The sequence below is a fragment of the Telopea speciosissima genome, chromosome 11 (genome assembly GCF_018873765.1).
Source record: "Telopea speciosissima isolate NSW1024214 ecotype Mountain lineage chromosome 11, Tspe_v1, whole genome shotgun sequence".
Taxonomy (NCBI): domain Eukaryota; kingdom Viridiplantae; phylum Streptophyta; class Magnoliopsida; order Proteales; family Proteaceae; genus Telopea; species Telopea speciosissima.
In genome coordinates this window covers 40619535-40639073 of record NC_057926.1, presented here as the reverse complement: position 1 = coordinate 40639073, position 19539 = coordinate 40619535, and the positions used below count along the sequence as shown (strand labels likewise).

General features: G+C 38.1%; 2 protein-coding genes across 2 annotated transcripts; one reads left to right on the top strand and one right to left on the bottom strand.

The window, feature by feature from the left end:
* Positions 1 to 3664: 3664 nt before the first annotated feature.
* LOC122646679 (aluminum-activated malate transporter 12-like) lies at positions 3665 to 7173 on the top strand. Its single transcript, XM_043840271.1, has 6 exons — positions 3665 to 4067; positions 4151 to 4291; positions 4489 to 4761; positions 4907 to 5028; positions 5223 to 5366; positions 6328 to 7173. The coding sequence occupies exons 1-6, from the start codon at positions 3779 to 3781 to the stop codon at positions 6955 to 6957; spliced, it is 1599 nt and encodes a 532-aa protein (XP_043696206.1). The 5' UTR covers positions 3665 to 3778; the 3' UTR covers positions 6958 to 7173.
* Positions 7174 to 15293: 8120 nt separating this feature from the next.
* Positions 15294 to 18375, bottom strand: LOC122646722 (NAC domain-containing protein 71-like). The gene is made up of 5 exons (XM_043840321.1): positions 17718 to 18375; positions 16649 to 16926; positions 16232 to 16555; positions 15808 to 16090; positions 15294 to 15728 (listed from the first exon to the last, which is right to left on the bottom strand). The coding sequence occupies exons 1-5, from the start codon at positions 17872 to 17874 to the stop codon at positions 15616 to 15618; spliced, it is 1155 nt and encodes a 384-aa protein (XP_043696256.1). The 5' UTR covers positions 17875 to 18375; the 3' UTR covers positions 15294 to 15615.
* Positions 18376 to 19539: the final 1164 nt, after the last annotated feature.

Here is a 19539-nt window from a genome sequence, read left to right as displayed (position 1 = left end):
TAATATATGACCCAATAAAAAAAATAAAACTCGATAGGACAAAAACACCGAATCAATAAAAACTTAGACTAACTCAGACCTACTCTGATCAATTTTTTAACTTGGGCAAGTCTTCATAACTCTTTATGTGTTTTTTCTCGACTCGGATGACTCAGCCTCCAAAACCTGATTTTCCAACCATCCTTGACTTTTTCTAATTGAGTTCTCATAAGCATACTTTCTTATAATCAATTGAGTCACGTATATGATGGTAGGTCAATCTAACATGTAAATGAAAGAAAAGGAAGTGACTGGTTACAAATCTTTTAGACATCCAAGTAAGCTATCATGGCCAGGTAATATTATTTCCAACTATGTCACCTCCTTTGCCACGCCACATGAAGTGAAACTTGACCTGATGGAGAAACATGAAACACGAAGACGAAATGACAGCTTCGACAAGATTGTCTTCATCCATGGTGAATGAGATCTATCTCACTATCAATGAAGAATAGGGTTATAAGCATTCGTCTTCACACGTCTCTCAAATTGATTATTGAAAGAGAACCATTGCTGCAATTTTATAGAGAAATCCTATACAGAAATTTTACCGTAATACTGATATAACCCTAAAAAAAATTTAAGACTCACTTAATGGTCCCTATGACCTCCTAATGGCCCTTCAGAATTAACCCACTCATGCATGCAACAAAATACAAGACATCAAACCCCCCCCCCCCAAATCAGTCTCATGGTTTTGGAATCTAGGTTTATATAACCGAAAATAAAAGTAATCTAGGCTTTTGTAGGTGTTCAACTTAGGCAGCGTTTGGTATGCATTTTTATTTCTAGGTCGATTTCGCTTTATATTGCTCGAAAGAATGCACGCAAAATCGACTTAGAATGCATTCCAAGAATCCATACCGAACACAGCTTTAGTTTGGGCATATATACAGACCTGACCAAACCCAATTTTCAGCAAGGCAACTTTGGGAGACTGGACTAGTTTATGTTTGGAAAGGATTGGACCAACCTATATGGGCTTGGTTAGAGCTGAGGCTAGTTTCCCTTGGTCTGGGTAAGATTTGACCCTTGGTCCAGCTCAGTCCGAGTTTCCTCGATGGAACAGGTTTTAGTTATCGGTATCGGGATTGGTATAGGTCTCGGCCGATACCAATACAATACTGATCCGGATCAGCCCGTATCAGTCTGGATCAGATGGTTTTATCCTTAAATTTCAACAAAAATTTGTTTTATTTACATTTACCCTTGGTCAGTACCACTGGATTGGTTTCGTTAACGGTATCAGTCTCTACCAATCATGATACAAATCGGCCAATACGGCCGATCCGATCATGATACAAACCTAGTGGTCGGACCCATAGTTGCATTGGACATATCCTATATTTGGTTTGACCAGGTTTAGGGTGGTTCAAGATTGGCCCAGTTGGTAGGTTGAGCCTGTGATCCAACTTGGAAAGTGTCAGAATATGGGAATAAAATTTAGCTTTTTAGCTACGTGTCAATCCTTAGGATGAACCATCTGGCAAACCATGGTCTTCACATTGAAGCGTTGAGAATGCACGAGAGAGAAAGAGCGAGAGAGAGAGAGAGAGAGAGAGAGAGAGAGACCTTCACTTCACTCATTCATGTGAAATGATGTTAGGGTTGTTAACCTTCCAAACTGGTTCTTGTCCTTCTCAACTGTATAAAAGATTTTTCAAAAGTCAAAGCTGCGAACACTTGAGCAGCTTTACTCGTGATCTTTATGTTTTGTTACAGCTATGGGTAACCCAATTGCTTCTCTTACTATCATCTAATTAGGTCGATTTTTAGGGTTATCTTTTGAACCAAACCAAATGGGCCAGTTCCGTCGTCGGTCTGGTCCGGCCCATAAAGATAACCATTTTTTTCAGTTTATAATTTCATGGATTAAATACATCTCTCTAATACTTTTTTTTTTTTTTTTTGGGTAATAAAATGAGTTATTGAGAATGAACTCGAGAGCAACCTAAAACAACCTGAACACAAAAGTTATGGAGCCAAGGAGTGGAATTTGGCCATTTTGTCTTACACGAGATTGACAGGGCCTCCCTAGTTAGACTATAAGCAATACCATTGCTAGTCTTGGAAATACAAAAGAAAGAATCGACACGAAAAGATGCTGTTATCCGAACAATATCATGGATAATGGGAGCAATATGAAGACGAATATAATCCATGCTCACCTGTTGAGAGATGCTATAACCTCTGAATTATCAGATTCCACCTGAATTTGGTCCAACCCCAAAGATTGAGCATAGAGTAAGCCCGCCGTACTACCAAAGCTTCACCCACCAGGACAGATGTGAAAAACATCTTTTCCGAAACAGCCGCAAGTTGTGCTCCAAAACTATCTCTAAGAATGAAACCAATACCCCCAATAGAGCCATCGAGTCACATAGAGGTATCGCAATTCAACTTTATAAAACCTGCATTTGGAGTTTCCCACCTTGACTGGCGCGAAGATGGATTAGAAGAGGCAGCAGGTCCTTCAATCCTTCCCTCCGTCACGGTGAACTGAAATTCATCAAAAGTCGCTTGACTATGCTGTATTACTTCCTCTGGAATCTAAGTTTTTTCATTGAACACCTTGTCATTACGCGCTTTCCATAACCCTCAACATATAAAGATGCCAACGAAAAAGCCTCCCTTGCCCGTACTTTGTTTGCTGCAAAAATTCTATCCCAGTCTTTAATCCAAAGATAAGTTTTTGGATCAGAGACATTAGGAATAGAGTAAGTTAGAGAGCTGCCGAACCAAACTTGCAAACAGGCATCCAAAGAGGATATAATCGGCGGATTCCATTTGTCCGTTACTCAAGATGCAAAAAATACCTATAGATTTTTATAAAAAAAATGGTTAATGAATTATGGGTTCGGTTCATTTTTTCAACCCAATCACAACCAACCGCCTTGGTTCAGGACTTCAGGCTAAGAGTTTTTTTTATTTTTCGAACTCATATAATTATAAAGAAGAAAAGTACTCTGTGGGAGAATACCACTCACGGGCAAAATGACGACCCCACCCCCTATGAAAGGTGAAAATCCTACCCCCATGATGCTTCCGTATGCGCTCTCGTTGGCCCAATATGAGGAATCCTCAATATTACCATGTTTTAAAACATAAGATCTTTGTCTATTTGTCTCTTCCATGTCTTTCATTTTTGTTCTTGATCCCCTGGCTTCTATTAGTGAACTGGGTTTCTTCCGTTGACATCTCACACATGAAAGCATGAAAGCATGAAAGCAACAGAGCATGTGAAAGCATGAAAGCAACAGAGATTTAATATACTTTAATGGACACCATGTGAATGAAGAAACTACTACATCACTGGGTCTCACCTGAAGTTGCATATAAAGTGAACAACAACCTACACACTTGCCTGTATGGAGGTGACGGGAAAAAAACATTTGAGTTTGTTATTTAAGGTAACCCTTAATCACCTCCACCCAATCCTTGATTTTGGGTTTGATTCCAGAATCTCTTCCCTTTGATCTTGGTCAATAATCTTTTACCGTAAATGGCTGAGCGAGGCTAGCTGACCACACCCTTCCCACCAGCCTCAAATACAATTTCATGGATTCATTGCTTGAAACCTGACAATTTTTTTCATACATGTTGAGATTTTTTCTGCATCTGTTATAGAAGAATCGATGTTGTATACTGAAATCCCCAGTACAATTCATAACTATATACAGCTCTATTGTTTAGCCCAATTAAGGAGTAGTATTGTTTTCAAGTGTTTTGGCCTTCAGGCATGGAGATGGCCAGGAATCAAGTTTCTGGTGAAGGTAATATTGTCCCAGTGAAGAAAGCACACATGGAGATTTTGTTGGGGAAGATGAGAAGATTGCCTGGGTTAGTGTGGCAAACAACATTGAAGGTTGGTAGAGAAGATCCAAGAAGGGTCATTCATTCATTGAAAGTTGGCTTGTCATTGACATTGGTCTCTCTGTTGTATCTTTTGGAGCCATTGTTTAAAGGAATTGGACAAAATGCAATCTGGGCTCTCATGACTGTGGTTGTGGTGCTTGAGTTCACTGCAGGTGAGAATTGATGAATTTGTTTGATCAGTTGGTTTTGTTATTCACTTTCAGGCATAAAAATCTAATCTTTTCTGGTCATCTAGGGGCTACTCTTTGCAAAGGATTGAATAGAGGACTTGGTACTCTAGCAGCAGGGATGTTGGCCTTTCTGATTGAAACTGTTGCAGACAAGACTGGAAATGTCTGTCGAGCTATTTTCATTGGAGTTGCAGTATTTCTGATAGGTAATCTTCTAATTTTCTGCATGTCAAGTTCCATTAGTAGAGCCATCATCTATAATATAGATGATTAGTGCTACTTGAAATAAGCAGGAATCACAAGCATTTCCTTATTTCCTTTTCATCTTAAGAAATGTGTTTTGACATATAGAAGCTCTTTTGCCTCTTCTCCTCTCCTGTTCTTTCCATTTTCTTTTGCACAGGTGCTGCAACTACATACACAAGATTCTTTCCTTATATAAAGAAGAATTATGAATATGGAGTTGTAATTTTTCTCTTAACCTTCAATCTAATAACCGTATCAAGCTATCGTGTCCATGATGTGTTAACATTGGCACATCAACGGTTCTACACAATTGCGATTGGCTGTGGTATCTGCCTTTTCATGAGTTTACTGATTTTTCCAAATTGGTCTGGGGAAGACCTCCATAATTCTACTGTCCTCAAGCTTGAAGGGCTAGCCAGATCAATAGAAGGTATGTGAAATCTCACACACAAGTATGCATGCACCTGGATCTTTCATGAACATTTGTTTTTAAGAACTTTGTAAGCATTTTGACATTCTCATTTCTCATCATCAACAGTTATGTACTCACTAGCTTATGGGTGTAAATTCTGCAGCTTGTGTTAATGAGTACTTCCAAGAACCAGAGAGTCATGGTATTGAACATAAATTACCTGAAGACCCTATTTACAAGGGTTACAAGGCAGTTCTGGACTCTAAATCAAATGATGAGACCCTGGTAAATTATATCATTCTCTGCTCTATTATATATAATTCAATAATGTCTAAACAATTGTGTGTTAAATCATTTAATTGTTTTGATCCTCCTGAAATAAAGGGATTTATTATATGATTTATGTTGATGACTCATAGAGATGAATTTTTTGACATCCATCTTCTGAAAAAAGAGATTAACCAGTTTAAATTGATCAGGCATTACATGCAAGTTGGGAGCCAAGGCATTCACTACACTGTTATAGACATCCATGGCAACAGTATGTGAAACTGGCAGCTGTTCTTCGCCATTTTGGGTACACGGCTGTGGCTCTGCATGGATGCTTGCATTCTGAAATTCAGGTAACTTCCATTTATCATCATCTGGCATTCAATTACAAGTTTACTGTCAAATTCTAATATCATTTAGCATAACATCACTAAATCAATGTCACCTTATTTTCCTGTTCATCCAAGGGATTAATTAGTGACCAAAACTAAGTTATCCCATATTAAACCCTTAACTATATTATTTAGATGTCTATGTGTCTTCTAAGCGATTGTTGGGGTAGTATGACCTTAATACAGTGAATTCATGTGTGCTGCATAATTATGAGAAGAAACGATTTTTTTATTAATCAAACCATTTCTTCCATTAGTAGGTTGGAAGGGTTTTGTTAATCCATTTTAACATGACCCATCAATTTCAATCCATACCACAAATTAATCCCTTGAAAATATATAGTTAGTTCCAGGACATTTTATATATTTTATGTTTCAGGCATGGTGCAAAAATTGTTGCCAATTAAACTAATCTTTATATCATTTATTAACTCAACTGAGGTGTAGGCTAGTTGGGCTTTGCAAGGTTATGTTGGAAATCTAGATCCAAGTTATGTTGGGTTCTTTACCCTTTTTTTTTCTCGTCTGTGAGGTTACTTGGGTAAAGAAAGCAAGGGAATAGATTATCATTACACATTAAGCAGAGTAGAAAAGTATTCACCGAAGAAAAAAAAAGCAGAGTAGATAAGAATGGGATGGGAAGAACAACCAAATTCTGCCACCCTCAAACATCACCTTAGGATGTTCTATTTAATTCTTGGCATTTTTGTTCTCTTCTTTAAGCCAGAGCTTCTTCATTTTATTGCTAATTTCTGTTCATTGGAAAAATATTCATATACCCCCCCCCCCCGGCAGAGTTAAATGAATACTTATGTTGAGATCAGATAAAATATGGGTCTTCAAGCCCTTCTAGGATTTGTATATACCTTGTTAGTATGCTCAACAATTGATCTTTCATTGTTGTTTGGATGAATTTGTTCAGACACCACATTCTGTACGAACTCTCTTCAGAGATGCGTCCATCCGAGTAGCAAGGGAACTATCAAAGGTACTCATGGAACTAGCCGACAGTATTAGAAACCACCGTCGCTGCTCTCCGGAGATACTATCTGATCAACTCCATGAAGCATTGCAAGACCTCAATATTGCCATCAAATCCCAACCTCGATTATTCCTCGGCTCAGATCATAACAAAGCAACCAACATGCTAGCTGTGGCTGCTGCAACTGCAAATCAGAAGTCTAAAAAGGACTCAGAGGTAAGATTATCCTCTGTCAAGACCGACACCTCAGCATTGCTCGAATGGAAAACCAAAAGGTGTAGGGACCAGTTCAAGGAGTCAGAACGTAAAAGCTTAAGGCCAACGTTGAGTAAGATTGTTATCACAAGCCTTGAATTCTCTGAAGCACTCCCTTTTGCTGCTTTTGCTTCTCTGCTAGTGGAGGCAGTGGCAAAGCTTGATCTTGTTATTGAAGAGGTTGAAGAATTGGGAAGGTTGGCAAGCTTCAAAGAGTTGAAACCTGGAGATGAAATCATAATTACTTGTGAGAAAACTCCAAGAATGAACACTGGAGATTCGCAACCACAGTATGCTTCTGAGATAATGGACTGATAAATGGTGCTTCTGCATGCTCTTTGATGGCTACACTAGATAGTTATGATGCATCTCTATTCCAGACAATTAGTTGTTAGCATGAATTAATTATGTTCTTGCCAGATCAATATGTTCAAACCATTGCTAGATTTCATTGTGGAAGAATCATTCTTACTTCTTAGTCAGATAATTTAAAGTTGAATTACAGAAATCAAAGGCATTAAAAGTGTGATTAATTTCTTGGACACAAAATGTGTACTTGACAGTTTTGGTTTCATCAAAAGTTAGCTTAATTTACTAGGGGTAGGTCATAAGAGGTATTTGTGTTGTTTTTTGAATTTTTTTTTTATCTTTTATTTTTTGCTTTTCCTCTGTTTTTTTTCTTCTTTTTTTTTTTTTTTTAAGGTATTTGTGTTGTTCTCTTGCATCATGAGGATGTTTGGGTAAATTTCAAGTTCATTTCATTGCAACAGTAGATTTACCAAAAGACCCTTGAGATCCGTTTCCTGTCTCATGAATGGGACAGTATAGAAGGCGATATGAAGAGGCAGCATAAGATCCAGATTCTTATAAAATTTTAACAAGGTGAATCTTAATAGTGATATATCTTTTCTTTTTGGATAAATTAAAAGATACATGGATTTTGCCTTTGTGATGGGATGGAAAGCCTCATGCACACTTTTGATGATGAGATCCCTGTGATGTTGTGATGGAAAACCTACACACTCATCTCACTGGTCAAGTTTCAGTTTAAAACAAACAAGGGAAGTGGTTAAACAGTATTGTTTTTTTTCAGGTGGTTAAAATGTGAGCTTGAAGTTCAGAACAATTACATTAATATTGAAAGAACATATCGGATCCAATCTCCCTTTGGCACTTGAGATCCCTTCATGGCTCTGAAGACCAACCCTCGACAAAGGAAAATCTGGCTCCTCTGGCACCCATTGCAGCAGTAGCCCTGCATCCCAAATTCATGCATATGCAAAACCAAAAGTTTCACCAAAGAAAATTGGAAGACAAAAAACCCACAAAACGCATCCCTGTTAGTAACAAGGAATCGTGAGATGCCATTCAATTGGAAAGTCACACATTGCACTACCTCAAAAATTGGAAAGATAAGGTGTGAGCTTCAATGGATGAAAGAGACAGCTGAAGGGTTAGGCCCTGAGTTAGCTTGTGTGTTAAAACTCTATCTTCTCAAACGTGGAAGAGCCCATCAAGTTTCTTGATTGGAACAAAAGCAAGAGAAGCTGTGAGGAAAGACCACAGCCAAAGTACCATAACATTGATCTTTCCTTCTCTGCTTGACAGAACTTTCTTACAATGTGCTCTGATCATATTCTCCCTATTCTCAGTGTTAGTATTAAGTAAAGGTTACTGTAGGTGGTGGAATGGATCTTGTTCAAAAGATCACTGATTACCAAAGTTCCATAGATGTGATCAAAAGACATTTCTTATATACAGATTCAAGAGCAACCCTAGAAAATGCTCCACTAATGAATTCAGTGCAACCTCATTTCACAACTCCTGTAACTTCAAGAGACCTTGTGTAATGATTGGCTATTCAAACAAGTCTTTCAAGTTTGACACCTTCAACCTGGAACTGCTTACTGGAGTACCGACTATCACACGTTTGATGCATTCCTATTTTACTGGAAGGACAATGAAGATAGTGCTGCCCTCTTTGGCTATGCTGTGGGGGGGGGGGGGCACCTCAATTTGAGCTGGATGGGCTTGTTATTGGGTCTCCGCTTGCATCTGTTATGGGTGGGTTTGCAGGCCCAGATATGAACTCCATCACTGGTGACCTTGAACTCCATCACTGGTGACCTAAGGCAGGCTAAGTCAAGGTTGGGATTATATGCCAAGAGGGAAGATAGGAAGGAGTCCTTGTTTAGGGGTGACTCGAGCGCAACTTTAGAATAAGTACAAGTTTGCTACCTTCTACTAAGAAGTAAGAACATCACAAGGGTGAATTAAGAAATGAGGAGGAAGCTAACCCAGTGCATCTTTAGAGCTAGTTAGCCACCCCCCCCCCCCCCTCTTTCAATCTATTCTCTCCCTCAACAAGCTCTACTAAGAAATTGTCATGAGTTTGTGTGTCACAAGTGTGATGGATAACATCTCTAGAGCAATGGGGATCCAAGAAAGTTTAAATAAGGGCCATCATGACCTTTTCAACTGTTTTTAGTGGGTCACATCTCTAGAGCAATGGGATCTGAGGAATTTTAAACAAGGGCCATCATGACCATTATAATTGTTTTAACAGCCAAAGCATAATGGGCAATGAAAAGTCTACTAAAGAGTAGCACTGAAGAGAGAGAGAGAGAGAGAGAGAGAGAGAATCCCCAGTGCACAAATTTACAGTCATAAAAGACCAGGGAACCCTTGATCTCTGTTAGACCCTACTCACACTGCTCAATTGAAGGGGAGGCTTGACAACAATAGGTGCATGAACAACAATATCCCCTCGCCAAACACATAATATTCAAATTTTCAGGGTATCTCTAGCTCTCTCCAATAACTTTCACCACCTGTAATAATCTCACTCTTTGACACATTATCGTCACTGTCATTATAACTTGTCCATCTTATCGATATGATTAATGTGCATGGGTGGTTGTTATCCTTAGGTTTTAACCTAAAAGTTGTTCTCAAGTAGGAACAAAATTGGGTATTCTATTCATATGGTTGTCATAATGTGTGCTCTTAGGAATGAAGATTCCAGACAAAAATGTGAATATGCATGTGTGTATATTGAACTGAATCACATGAGAATCTTGAATGGATTACAAATCAGTGGCATGTTTTGTGAATTGTTTGTAAAAGGATTTAAATATTATTATGTGTTCATAATTATTTTCTAAATGTTTTGGTGTCTAATCGATGGTTCAAACTCTCTGTATAAGACATCCGACGGACTAGGGTGGTAAATCACGAAACCCTTGTCCGCTCCATGTGATGGATTGAATACCCTAACCTTATGAGGCTTGATCTTAGTTTTATCATTATTAGAAAATTTAAAAAGAGCATAATCAATATAAACATCCTCCTTGTACACTCCAAGCTTATCTCCCTTGCTTTCCAAATCTCATCACTCTCTCCTTCATCTAACAATAGCAACCTGTTATGTGAGGTCAATATAAAGCATTTTGTTCTTCATTTTATCAAAAAATATGCTCTACCAGTGTTTGCTTGTTTAAGAATTTCACATATTAACTTTCATATCAAAATCATTTAAGCCACCTAATAACTCTTTATGCAAAAAAATAGCAAAAATAATACAACTGTATTTGCAAGCAAATGGGGATGATGAGATCAGAATCTTAAAACAAATACATAGATAAATATGTTCAGTAAATTAAAATATAAAAACATGATTTTAGGATCATCATAAGCAAAGTAACAATATGCATCTAATTCCAAAATCAACCTCAATCTACACTAAGTTGCTTTTAGAACTGCAAAGGGTTCTGAAAAGAACCAGTCAGAAATTTCATCAAGCACTTTGAATACTGTGTCCATTTGTGAATTAAAACAGAGGAGTAGCAAGATATTTTCTTTTTCCTGTTATACCCCGTAATCAGACACAGATAAAGAAGAGTTTAAGTGAGGATGGCAAACCTTTGTGTCTCTGACGAAGGTAAATGTGACCCCAAGGAATTCAATCTAGACTCTTTTGTTGGCTCCTGCCTTCATGACGGCAGCTTCCAAAAACCTTAACAATGCAGAAACCTCCATTGCGAATGAATTCAAAAGTTCAAATTAGAGTAACAACTAGAAATTCAATTCCCGTCGCCATGAAAACTCAGCAAAGCTTCTTGTTTTCGCCCTCTCTCCCTTCTCTCCAACTGAAGCGTAATGACTAACCGTTAAAGGGTTGTCTTAAAGACGAAAATACCCCTTCTTACGCAAAGTACGTGAATGTGATGCCGGTATGGTTCCCAAACCGCATCCTGTAATAGTGTAATCTCAAAAGCCCATAATTTTCTTTTTCCTTTCTCACCTCTGCTTACTTTGAGAGATGGGTTTCTACTTTCTAACCTTCAAAGCCTAATTTTATGCCCAATTTTTCTTTTTCTGCTCTCAGGATTGAAGTTGGTGGAGTTTGAGTTAGTCAATTAGAAGCTACTGATCTGAGGTGAAGCTGGAGATAGCATGGTGGTAATTTCAATTGGAAAAATTGGATTCAAGTTTTTTGCCCCTTGTACACTATGATTGAGATTTTGCTTGTTACATGTGTTACCTCTAGTTACAAGTTCTTTTGGTTCTTGAAGGTTGTCCCTTCTCAGAACTGTGGCTTCATTTAATTTTGGAGCAAGAGCCAGGATTAATTTTCACAAAAAAAAAAGAGTCTATAATTTGAGGTGGAATTTATTCTCTTGAGATCTTTATAAGTACGAATGGATGTGCTTTTGCAAGTTTGAGCTTTGTCTATTTTTTGTGTACCACCATGTTCCTGAAATAATTATTTAGGTTTTTCAGATGCTCTATCTACCAACATCAATTAAGTGTGTATTTGTATTTGAATGCAATCCATTACCTGTTTGTTTTGCTCCTAAGATTTATCAAGCAAATTATGTAATATGTTGTATGCATTGTGGTTAGAAATTTGTGAATTTTCTGTGTTGAATTTGTAGAATCGCCAAGAATGAACATAGTTGGATTGCTTAATTCATCACTACTTTAAAGTTTGTGAACACCGGATCAAACTGAGAGGGGGGGTGAATCAGCTTCCTTTTTTTTTTTTACGTTTTCTGTAAACAACACGGTCGCTTACAGTCCCACCTCGCACCACCAGAATGTGGCCAGGTCTACCAAGACTGTAAACCCACTCTGCAAAACAGGGATTAGTCCTCCAACAACAAGCAGCAGGCAACGAGACAAGATATACGTGGTTCACCTCACAGTATGTGAAAGCTACGTCCACGGAGCAATACCCCTCGGGGTTTCGTATATGCCCAATACTCAACTCAGATACAATAAGCCGCCCCTACGGCCAGGATACCCCTTACCCTGCTTCAACCTCTCACCTCAGTGAGGGCAAGGACCTCAATCCCAATACAATAATGGCCTCAGCCTTACAATCAATCAACCCAATAAACAGATTCAATCACAAACCCAACCTAAAACAGATCACACTCTAGGTTCTACCCAATACATTCAAAAACAGGAATTAAACCTTGAACAGAGAAGTAATGGTTTGTGATCACGTTTACCTCCTCAAAGGCAAACCTCCAACTCTAAGCGAATGCTGTGAGATCTTCAATAGAACTAATCAAGCACTGGAATCCATCGCCAACACCAAATCGAGGTTTTCAGATGATCTCCTTCGTGCCTCTGCTCTCGAACCATGACAGAATGCTGGAATACAACTTCTCCTCAGTTTCCTTCTTCTCTAGGGCTCCAAAAGTGCGTTTTCGGTCATTCTCAGTATTCCAATAAATGCCCTTTGGGCAGAAAGTAAGAAAACGCAAGCCCAAAACCATATGCTGATGACCACTGCTGCCAAACCTTGTTGCCAACAATGACAACACTACCACGAGCACTAACAAAGTTTACTGAAAAACAAAATACGACTTACTCTGGCATGAAGATGCGGGTTCATATCTGAAGGCAGCCACTTTGTGCAAAAAAATGCTGAAGGTTAAAACTCAGTATATTAGGTAGATAATGTGGCTAGAGGGCAAAAGTATATTTAGAGATTGGTTTTCTTGTTTGGTTGAGGGAGGTCATCCAAGTAAATAAAGATCATGAGTGCAGCGTCTTCAAGAAGATTTTAATGGAAAAAGAGGAGGGCAGAGAACAAGCCTTTACTTTCTGAAAAGGTTCAGGAGGGGAGCATATATGCTTCTTCCTCTTCAATTCTTGTTGCCCATCATCTTTTTGATGGCTTCAGGGGGCTCCACTTTACATCACTCTTACTTTAATCTTCAATGGCATATTGAAGTTTGTGTATGCATCTTTTATGGGTGTTCAAACCAGCAGTGAAGGCTCTTAATTAAATTTAAGAAATAAATTATATCTTGAGTTGAGCTTGTGGGTGCCCACTGCATTGGTCAGCTGAAATTCAAATTTTAGGAACCATAAAGGTGGGTTGGTGAGATTTTTTCAGTTTTAAGAAATTATAAACATGCTTATTATAAAATATATGCTTAGATTCTCAGAAATGGTAAAACATTCGAATTTTTTACGAACAAGAAATTTAATATCAAAGACTGCATTCAGCTTGAGACTTATCACAGATCTGAAAGGCTTTCTTATTCCAGCATTATGCAGATATATTATTTATTAGGAAAACTGCAGAGTGTTTGCAGTATAGGTATTATATATTATATATAGGTCTAGAATACAGGCTACCTAAAAGGATACAAATTTATTTTTAGTACTTGAAACGATGTGAATGAAATAAGCTTAAACTCAACAGTCAGTCACTTATGTAACTCATTCATTAATCTCCGAAACCTACTCAACTAACCAAGTGAACACTATCCGGATGAGAAATGAAACACTGATATATATATATATAAATATATCTAGATGAAGAGTGTCACAAGTCACAAACTCTTCTTTCTTTTTTTTTCTTTTTTTCTTTTTTTTTTTTTGGGGGGGGGGGGGGGTGAGAAGTTGCTCCTATCCTTCTGTGAAGTTGTTTTATTGGGACCACGACAAAAAAAGCAATAGGAAGAGTAGAATCTATTAAGTACGATGGATCATAGGCAGATAACAGAATCAATACTAAACTTGTAATTTCTGCAGCTGTTTAGTATATCCACTTGGATTCCTAACTACTTGGTGTTCTCTATGCCCCTCATTTTTTCACTCTCAAGATTTCGTGGAACTAGTTTTTTCTCTTTCTCTCTTGCTTGACTATTTCATGCCCATTGATTATTCTGGTATGGTTCTCTTTGGTCATGCTTCAGAGACTTATTGCTTCTATTGCATAGAGTTGAGCTGAAGGTGGAGATGGTTGGATTCCACTGTTGAAGAAGCTAAAGAGTTCTCTCCAAACTAGGTCTTCAATTCAATCACAAAGGCTTACAAGTCATAGAAATTGGAGGATGCTTTTTGAAGAATCTAGTCATAAATACCTGTAACTGGGCTTTGTTTCCTTCTAACTTTGAGATATGGGTTTCTGTACTTACATTCTAATTTTCTTTTCCAATATTTTTTATTTCCTCAGGGTGGAGGTTGAATTAATCAAGAAGACAGTGGTCAGGAAGTGAAGTAGAAGAGAGCATGGTGGTTGGGACACTTAGAAGAAGTGGATTCAAGTCCAGGCCCGGGTGTCCCAAATCTGAGTCCTTGCTTAATGCTTATCCTAGTGCAGATTGCAAGTGTTAATGGGTTGCTGTAGGTTGTCCTTTCTTAGTTCTGTAGTCTCATTTTTGAAGCATGAACCAGGAGTAATTTTCACTAAACAGAATCTGCATTTGGAATGAAGAACTTAGCAGGTTTGAGCATGTTTTTTTCACTTGAAAACATTGGATAAGCATGGTTATCTTTTTCTGATTTTGAGCCATTAGATGTTTTTAGGTACAACCACAAGATTATTTGTGTATATGGATTAACTATGTATTTCATACATTGAGCTTGTAGGACCCACTCTATTCAGACTGGTAGGCTAAAGTACAATTTTTAAGAACCATAAAAGGAGGTTTTGGGGCCCATGCTGAGTAACTAGATAATAAAGAGATCTTCTTTGTCTTCATTTTCAAGAAAGTATATTGATCCACAGAAATGATGCATCTGAATTCTTTATGAACTATGACTGTATTCAGCATAAGGCTCATCCAGCATGGAAATTTGAATTACTTCCCCTAGTACAGTATTGCAGGGCTAAATCTGTATTAGGAAAACTGCATATATAGTATTAGCTATGATTATTTTATCTTAATTTCGATGTTCCAAACTATATAAAACCTGAAGCCATAAACTGGACACTGGGCTACTTAAATGATTCATTTGAGAACCAGCCAAGAGCTCAACCATTGACACAGTAGCCTCACAATATGCTTTTTTTTTTCCAAGCTCTTGTCCTTCAGAGAGTGAATTTTATCTGTTATTACTTCCAAGTCCATATTCCAACTGTCTGAATCCACAGTTCCTGAAGAGAAAGTATAGTTTGTTGCTGCTACATCATCCATTAATACACTATATCCTAGAGTATTTTTATCTTATTGATCGATATTTTGGTGTTTGTTTTTCACTCATGGCAGTTTTAATGTTACAAATTGCCTAGATACATTATTGCATTTTTGAAGTTTAGATGGTCTTCCACTGAAAGTGTATTGCATCCCACTTCTACAATTTTTTCAAACTTGATCAGACCTATCAACAGGACACATAAGAGGGAAAAGGCAATAGTAGAATTCAAACTTTTGCACTATATAATACATGGGACAGCTAGTGATGAAACTAAAGTTCATTATTACATTAGAGCATAGATAAGAAACTGTTACACACTTAGCCATTGAACAACTCCAGATGCAATCGTTAAAAGTGATTGCCGCCGGTACTTTCTACTTAGGATACTAATGGAGGCGGTACTTGGAATATTTTACTCCAAGAACAATCATTAAAAGGCGTTGTCTCAGAGATCCAGCTCCTGTTGAGCAACTACAGTAGTAATCGCATAATAAGATAATCTATGCCAACCCCTACTCAGGGCTATCCTCACATCACAATCACCAAGTTATCCTCTTGCAACCATAGTCCGCTTAACTCTCCCAGACTCCCATCTCCACTGCTTTGTCTGCAAATTGGAGTGGAGTTCCAAGCTTCATACCCTGCATTAAAAGCATTAATGAGCAACAAATGATCTTTATAAGATAGCCCCATTAGAAAATGTTGTATATAGTGTCATACCATTGATGTACTGGTCTTCGTTTCTCTGTGAATCAGTTGAATTGAAGCTCTGATATGTTCTATCCTCATCTCCATAAAAGTTCATGTAGTTTATGGGTCCTGAATAAGGTGACATACAGCTCATTCGACTTAGATCATCTGCGAGATCAACTTCCTCCATGATAGAGTAGGATGATGGGATAGAGATTTCTGCAGAATCGGAATGTTGCCATGAAGGTACCGAGTTCAGAAACTCGTGTTGTTGAAAAAATTCAGATCCAACATCTTGACCCTGTGGATAATCCCGTGAAAAGTCCTGGAACAGTTTAAGAAAACTATTTCAAAACCCAATCCATCTTAAAGATGATGAAAATCATGTGATACACTCCTGAGCTATCTCACTTAGACTTGTAAGTCTAGTGTTATTTTCTGTCAATATAGTTACCTTTGAAGAGTCCAGAATTAGATTAGGTGAGACCCAGAGGCCTTTTGCATCAGTCTTGTTTGATGCCTGCCCAAACTCTGGCACCCTAATAATTTCAAAAGGGGAAGTAACAGGGCTTGAATAGGTACTTCCATTGTGTAGGTTAGAAGCTTGAGATGAACTTTCACTGGGGTTGCTTAAGAGCTCAGTTGAGACCCCTGATACCGTGGAGTTACCTCTGGCAGAAGTGACCCCCGCCCTTCTGGCTTTGGGTCCTCCTTGGTGATCACTCATCTTCTGTCCATGATCATTCTTCTTAACTACACGACACAAAGCAAAAGCTCCCTGCAGAGAATTTCAATAACCAAATACTGTCAGAGCTGAAACTTAATGTTGAGCACTTGAAGCTATTCCATAATATGAGATTGTTGAATGTACCTGAAAACCAGATGATCCTTGACAAAGATCATCACAAAGGCGGTATTCATGCATCAACCAGTCCGTCCGATCTCCTAAAGGTGCTCGTCCACGATAGAATACTAGGGTCTTCCGAAAACCAGACACAGCAGATTGACATACTATTTTGCGGTCCTTTCCAGTGGCTTTCCAATAGCCAGCTCCGGTGGCTCTATTTGTACGTGAACCATTTGGATATTTACGATCCCTGGGACAGAAGAAGAACCATTCCATATCCCGTTTTGGGAGGAATGATTTGTCTGCAATTCACAAGAAGCAATTCAGATTTCATTAACTTCCCTAAGAATTAAACAAAAGCAAACAGGAAGTTATGTTGTGATTCCTTTTCCCTTTCTTCAGAATCAATATTTATGGGAAAAGGAAAAGAAACCCCACTTGAACCAGCTTTTAAAAGAAAAAGTTTGATGCCCCACAATTCTTATAGTGATGCAAGTTGTAGAGAAGAACAAAATCACAAGAAGCACCTTCTTTCACTGATTTGATTCCTTACTGTATTATATCAGCAGAAACATATCCTGACTCCAGTAACACACTTACCAGACCCATGTCATGAAAACTAAAACTAGTGGATATAGATAATGCAGAATCTTGGGGTGGGTCTATGCTGGCTGTAAATAAAGAGTACTACATAGGTTAGTCAGTATTGAGACATTCACTGGATCAAACTTTGGAGCTGAATTACCTTAGCCATAGCTCATAAGCAAGAAGGCTATAGCTGAATAATGGCTTTCCTTCCCCTGGGTAATTCAAGTAAGCTGGAAACTCTGTTCCTAGAAAACATATTCTTGATGATCTCTGAGGAATTCGGTATTACTCATTTGTGTGTTTTGTGTGTAGTTTTCCAATCATATTATTACAGGATAGTTGTCATCTGCATCTCTTTTCTGTTTTTGAACAGAAAATCCAGTATGGAGAATCTAAAGCTTATATTTTTCAAAAGAAACCAACACAAGTAGCCAAAAAGAAAACTGTAAAGAACCATTAACAATTTATTGTACTTTCTGAACTATCAAAAAGGTTTAAAGGGTACCTGGTAACTCCCATGGATCAAATTTATATAAATCGATCTCCGGGATAACTTCAAGCTCAATCTCAAGTCCTTCAATCTTCCTTTTTAAGTAATACCCCACCAACTCTTCATCTGTCGGGTGGAACCGAAAACCAGGGGGAAGCGATGCTGCTCCCATTTCCACTTCCAAACTATCCGAATCTCCGTAAAAGTGAAAAAAAAAACAAGGTGGCAGCAGCTAGAAGAACTACAGTTTTGTAATTTTTAAAGCTAAGTGCCAGTGCTGTACCTATTGAAGATTTGGAAGATCCAAAAATAAAAGCTTTTGTCAACACAGGCATAAAATTTCTTCTCAAGAACGGAATAGAAGTTCCATACAATGCAACCCTTGTACAACAGAGTCATTCTTTCCAAATTCAAGTTTGTTTCTTATACTGAGAAGCTCACCCAACCACTCAACTCTATAAGACCCAGAAACCAAAGTTGGGAAACAGAGTACCTGAGAAGAACACTCCCAAAAACCCAATTAAAACCTCTAATATTGCAGGTTTTTTTCAATACCCAGAATCCCAAAACCAAACAAAAGATCATGAAATTTTGAAATTTGAAATTTTGATTAGATGAAGCTCTGAGATTGTTCTTGACAGAAGGACCCTTTGTGTAGAGAGAATAAAGGAGAAGTTGAGTAGAGTATAGCAGAGGAAGTTGTGATGGTTATAAATAGAGGTGGAAGGGGACTCGGCAGTCCAAAATGAACACCGAAAGGTAGAGTTTGCTTGTCTGGAGCGAACCCAAAATTCCAAAGGTTGTGGCCTTCAAACCTGAAACCGGTTCACACTATGTCCCCACTTCCCGCCAAATTATTTATTACCGTTAATGGGAGAGGGGGTGTCTTATAGTATTTGTTCATTTCACCTTCAGTGTTTGCTTTCTCCACGTCACCATGAGTAGGACAAAAACTTTTTTTAGTTTCTTTAATAATTACATGTTGCCATTGGGCAATGGCTCGTGGGGCCCCCCCCATTGTGTGTTCAAGAAACATTTGAAAGACATTCTTGTTTTGTTTAAAAGTAAATTAATGGATTGGTTAGGATTTTGAGCCTATTTGGATGACTAATGTGCCCTTTTTAGTCAAAGATATTAACTGTGAGTAATTATTAAATTTTTATTGGAGATAAAGACAATCTTGTTGATGCTAATTTGTGGGATTTGATTTTGTTTGGTCTTTATTAGCTATAATGGTGGGCGGGATTAATTTACAAAGACTTGTGATTCTACTTTTAACTAGAATTTTTATCCTCCCGTGCCTAGTGCACCTCATTTGAGCATTCGACAATGGCCATGATGAGACTAAGAAGATAAACTTTAAAGGTGCACTGTCCAATGCATTGTCGGATGCACAAGTGATGTGCATTGAACAGTGCACCATACTTGAGAAGATAAAGATCCCTCATAACTAATGCTTGGGATCTTAATCAATGCTAATCTTGTTTGGAACACAAACTAGGAAGGAAAACCAACTCTGAATGACCTAAAAGTGGCCCAATTTATTTCTCTTACTCAATTCACCCAGGTTTGTAGTTTTAGACTTACTGATCTCAAACTCAAGTTTGGGCGAGTCAAGGTTAGGCATTTGAAAACCAGTTGGTGCAATCGTTACCAAAAAAATGAAAATCAGCTGGTGCAATGTTACAAGTTCAGGTTGTTGATATGTTGTGAGTTGTGGAGTTATAATTCTACATTGGTTATTTGGGATCTTGAATGTCTTTATATATTATTGACTATTTCCACATAATACCTTAAGGGTGCAAGTTTAGCCATGTCAGTCGAGCCCGTCCTGAGT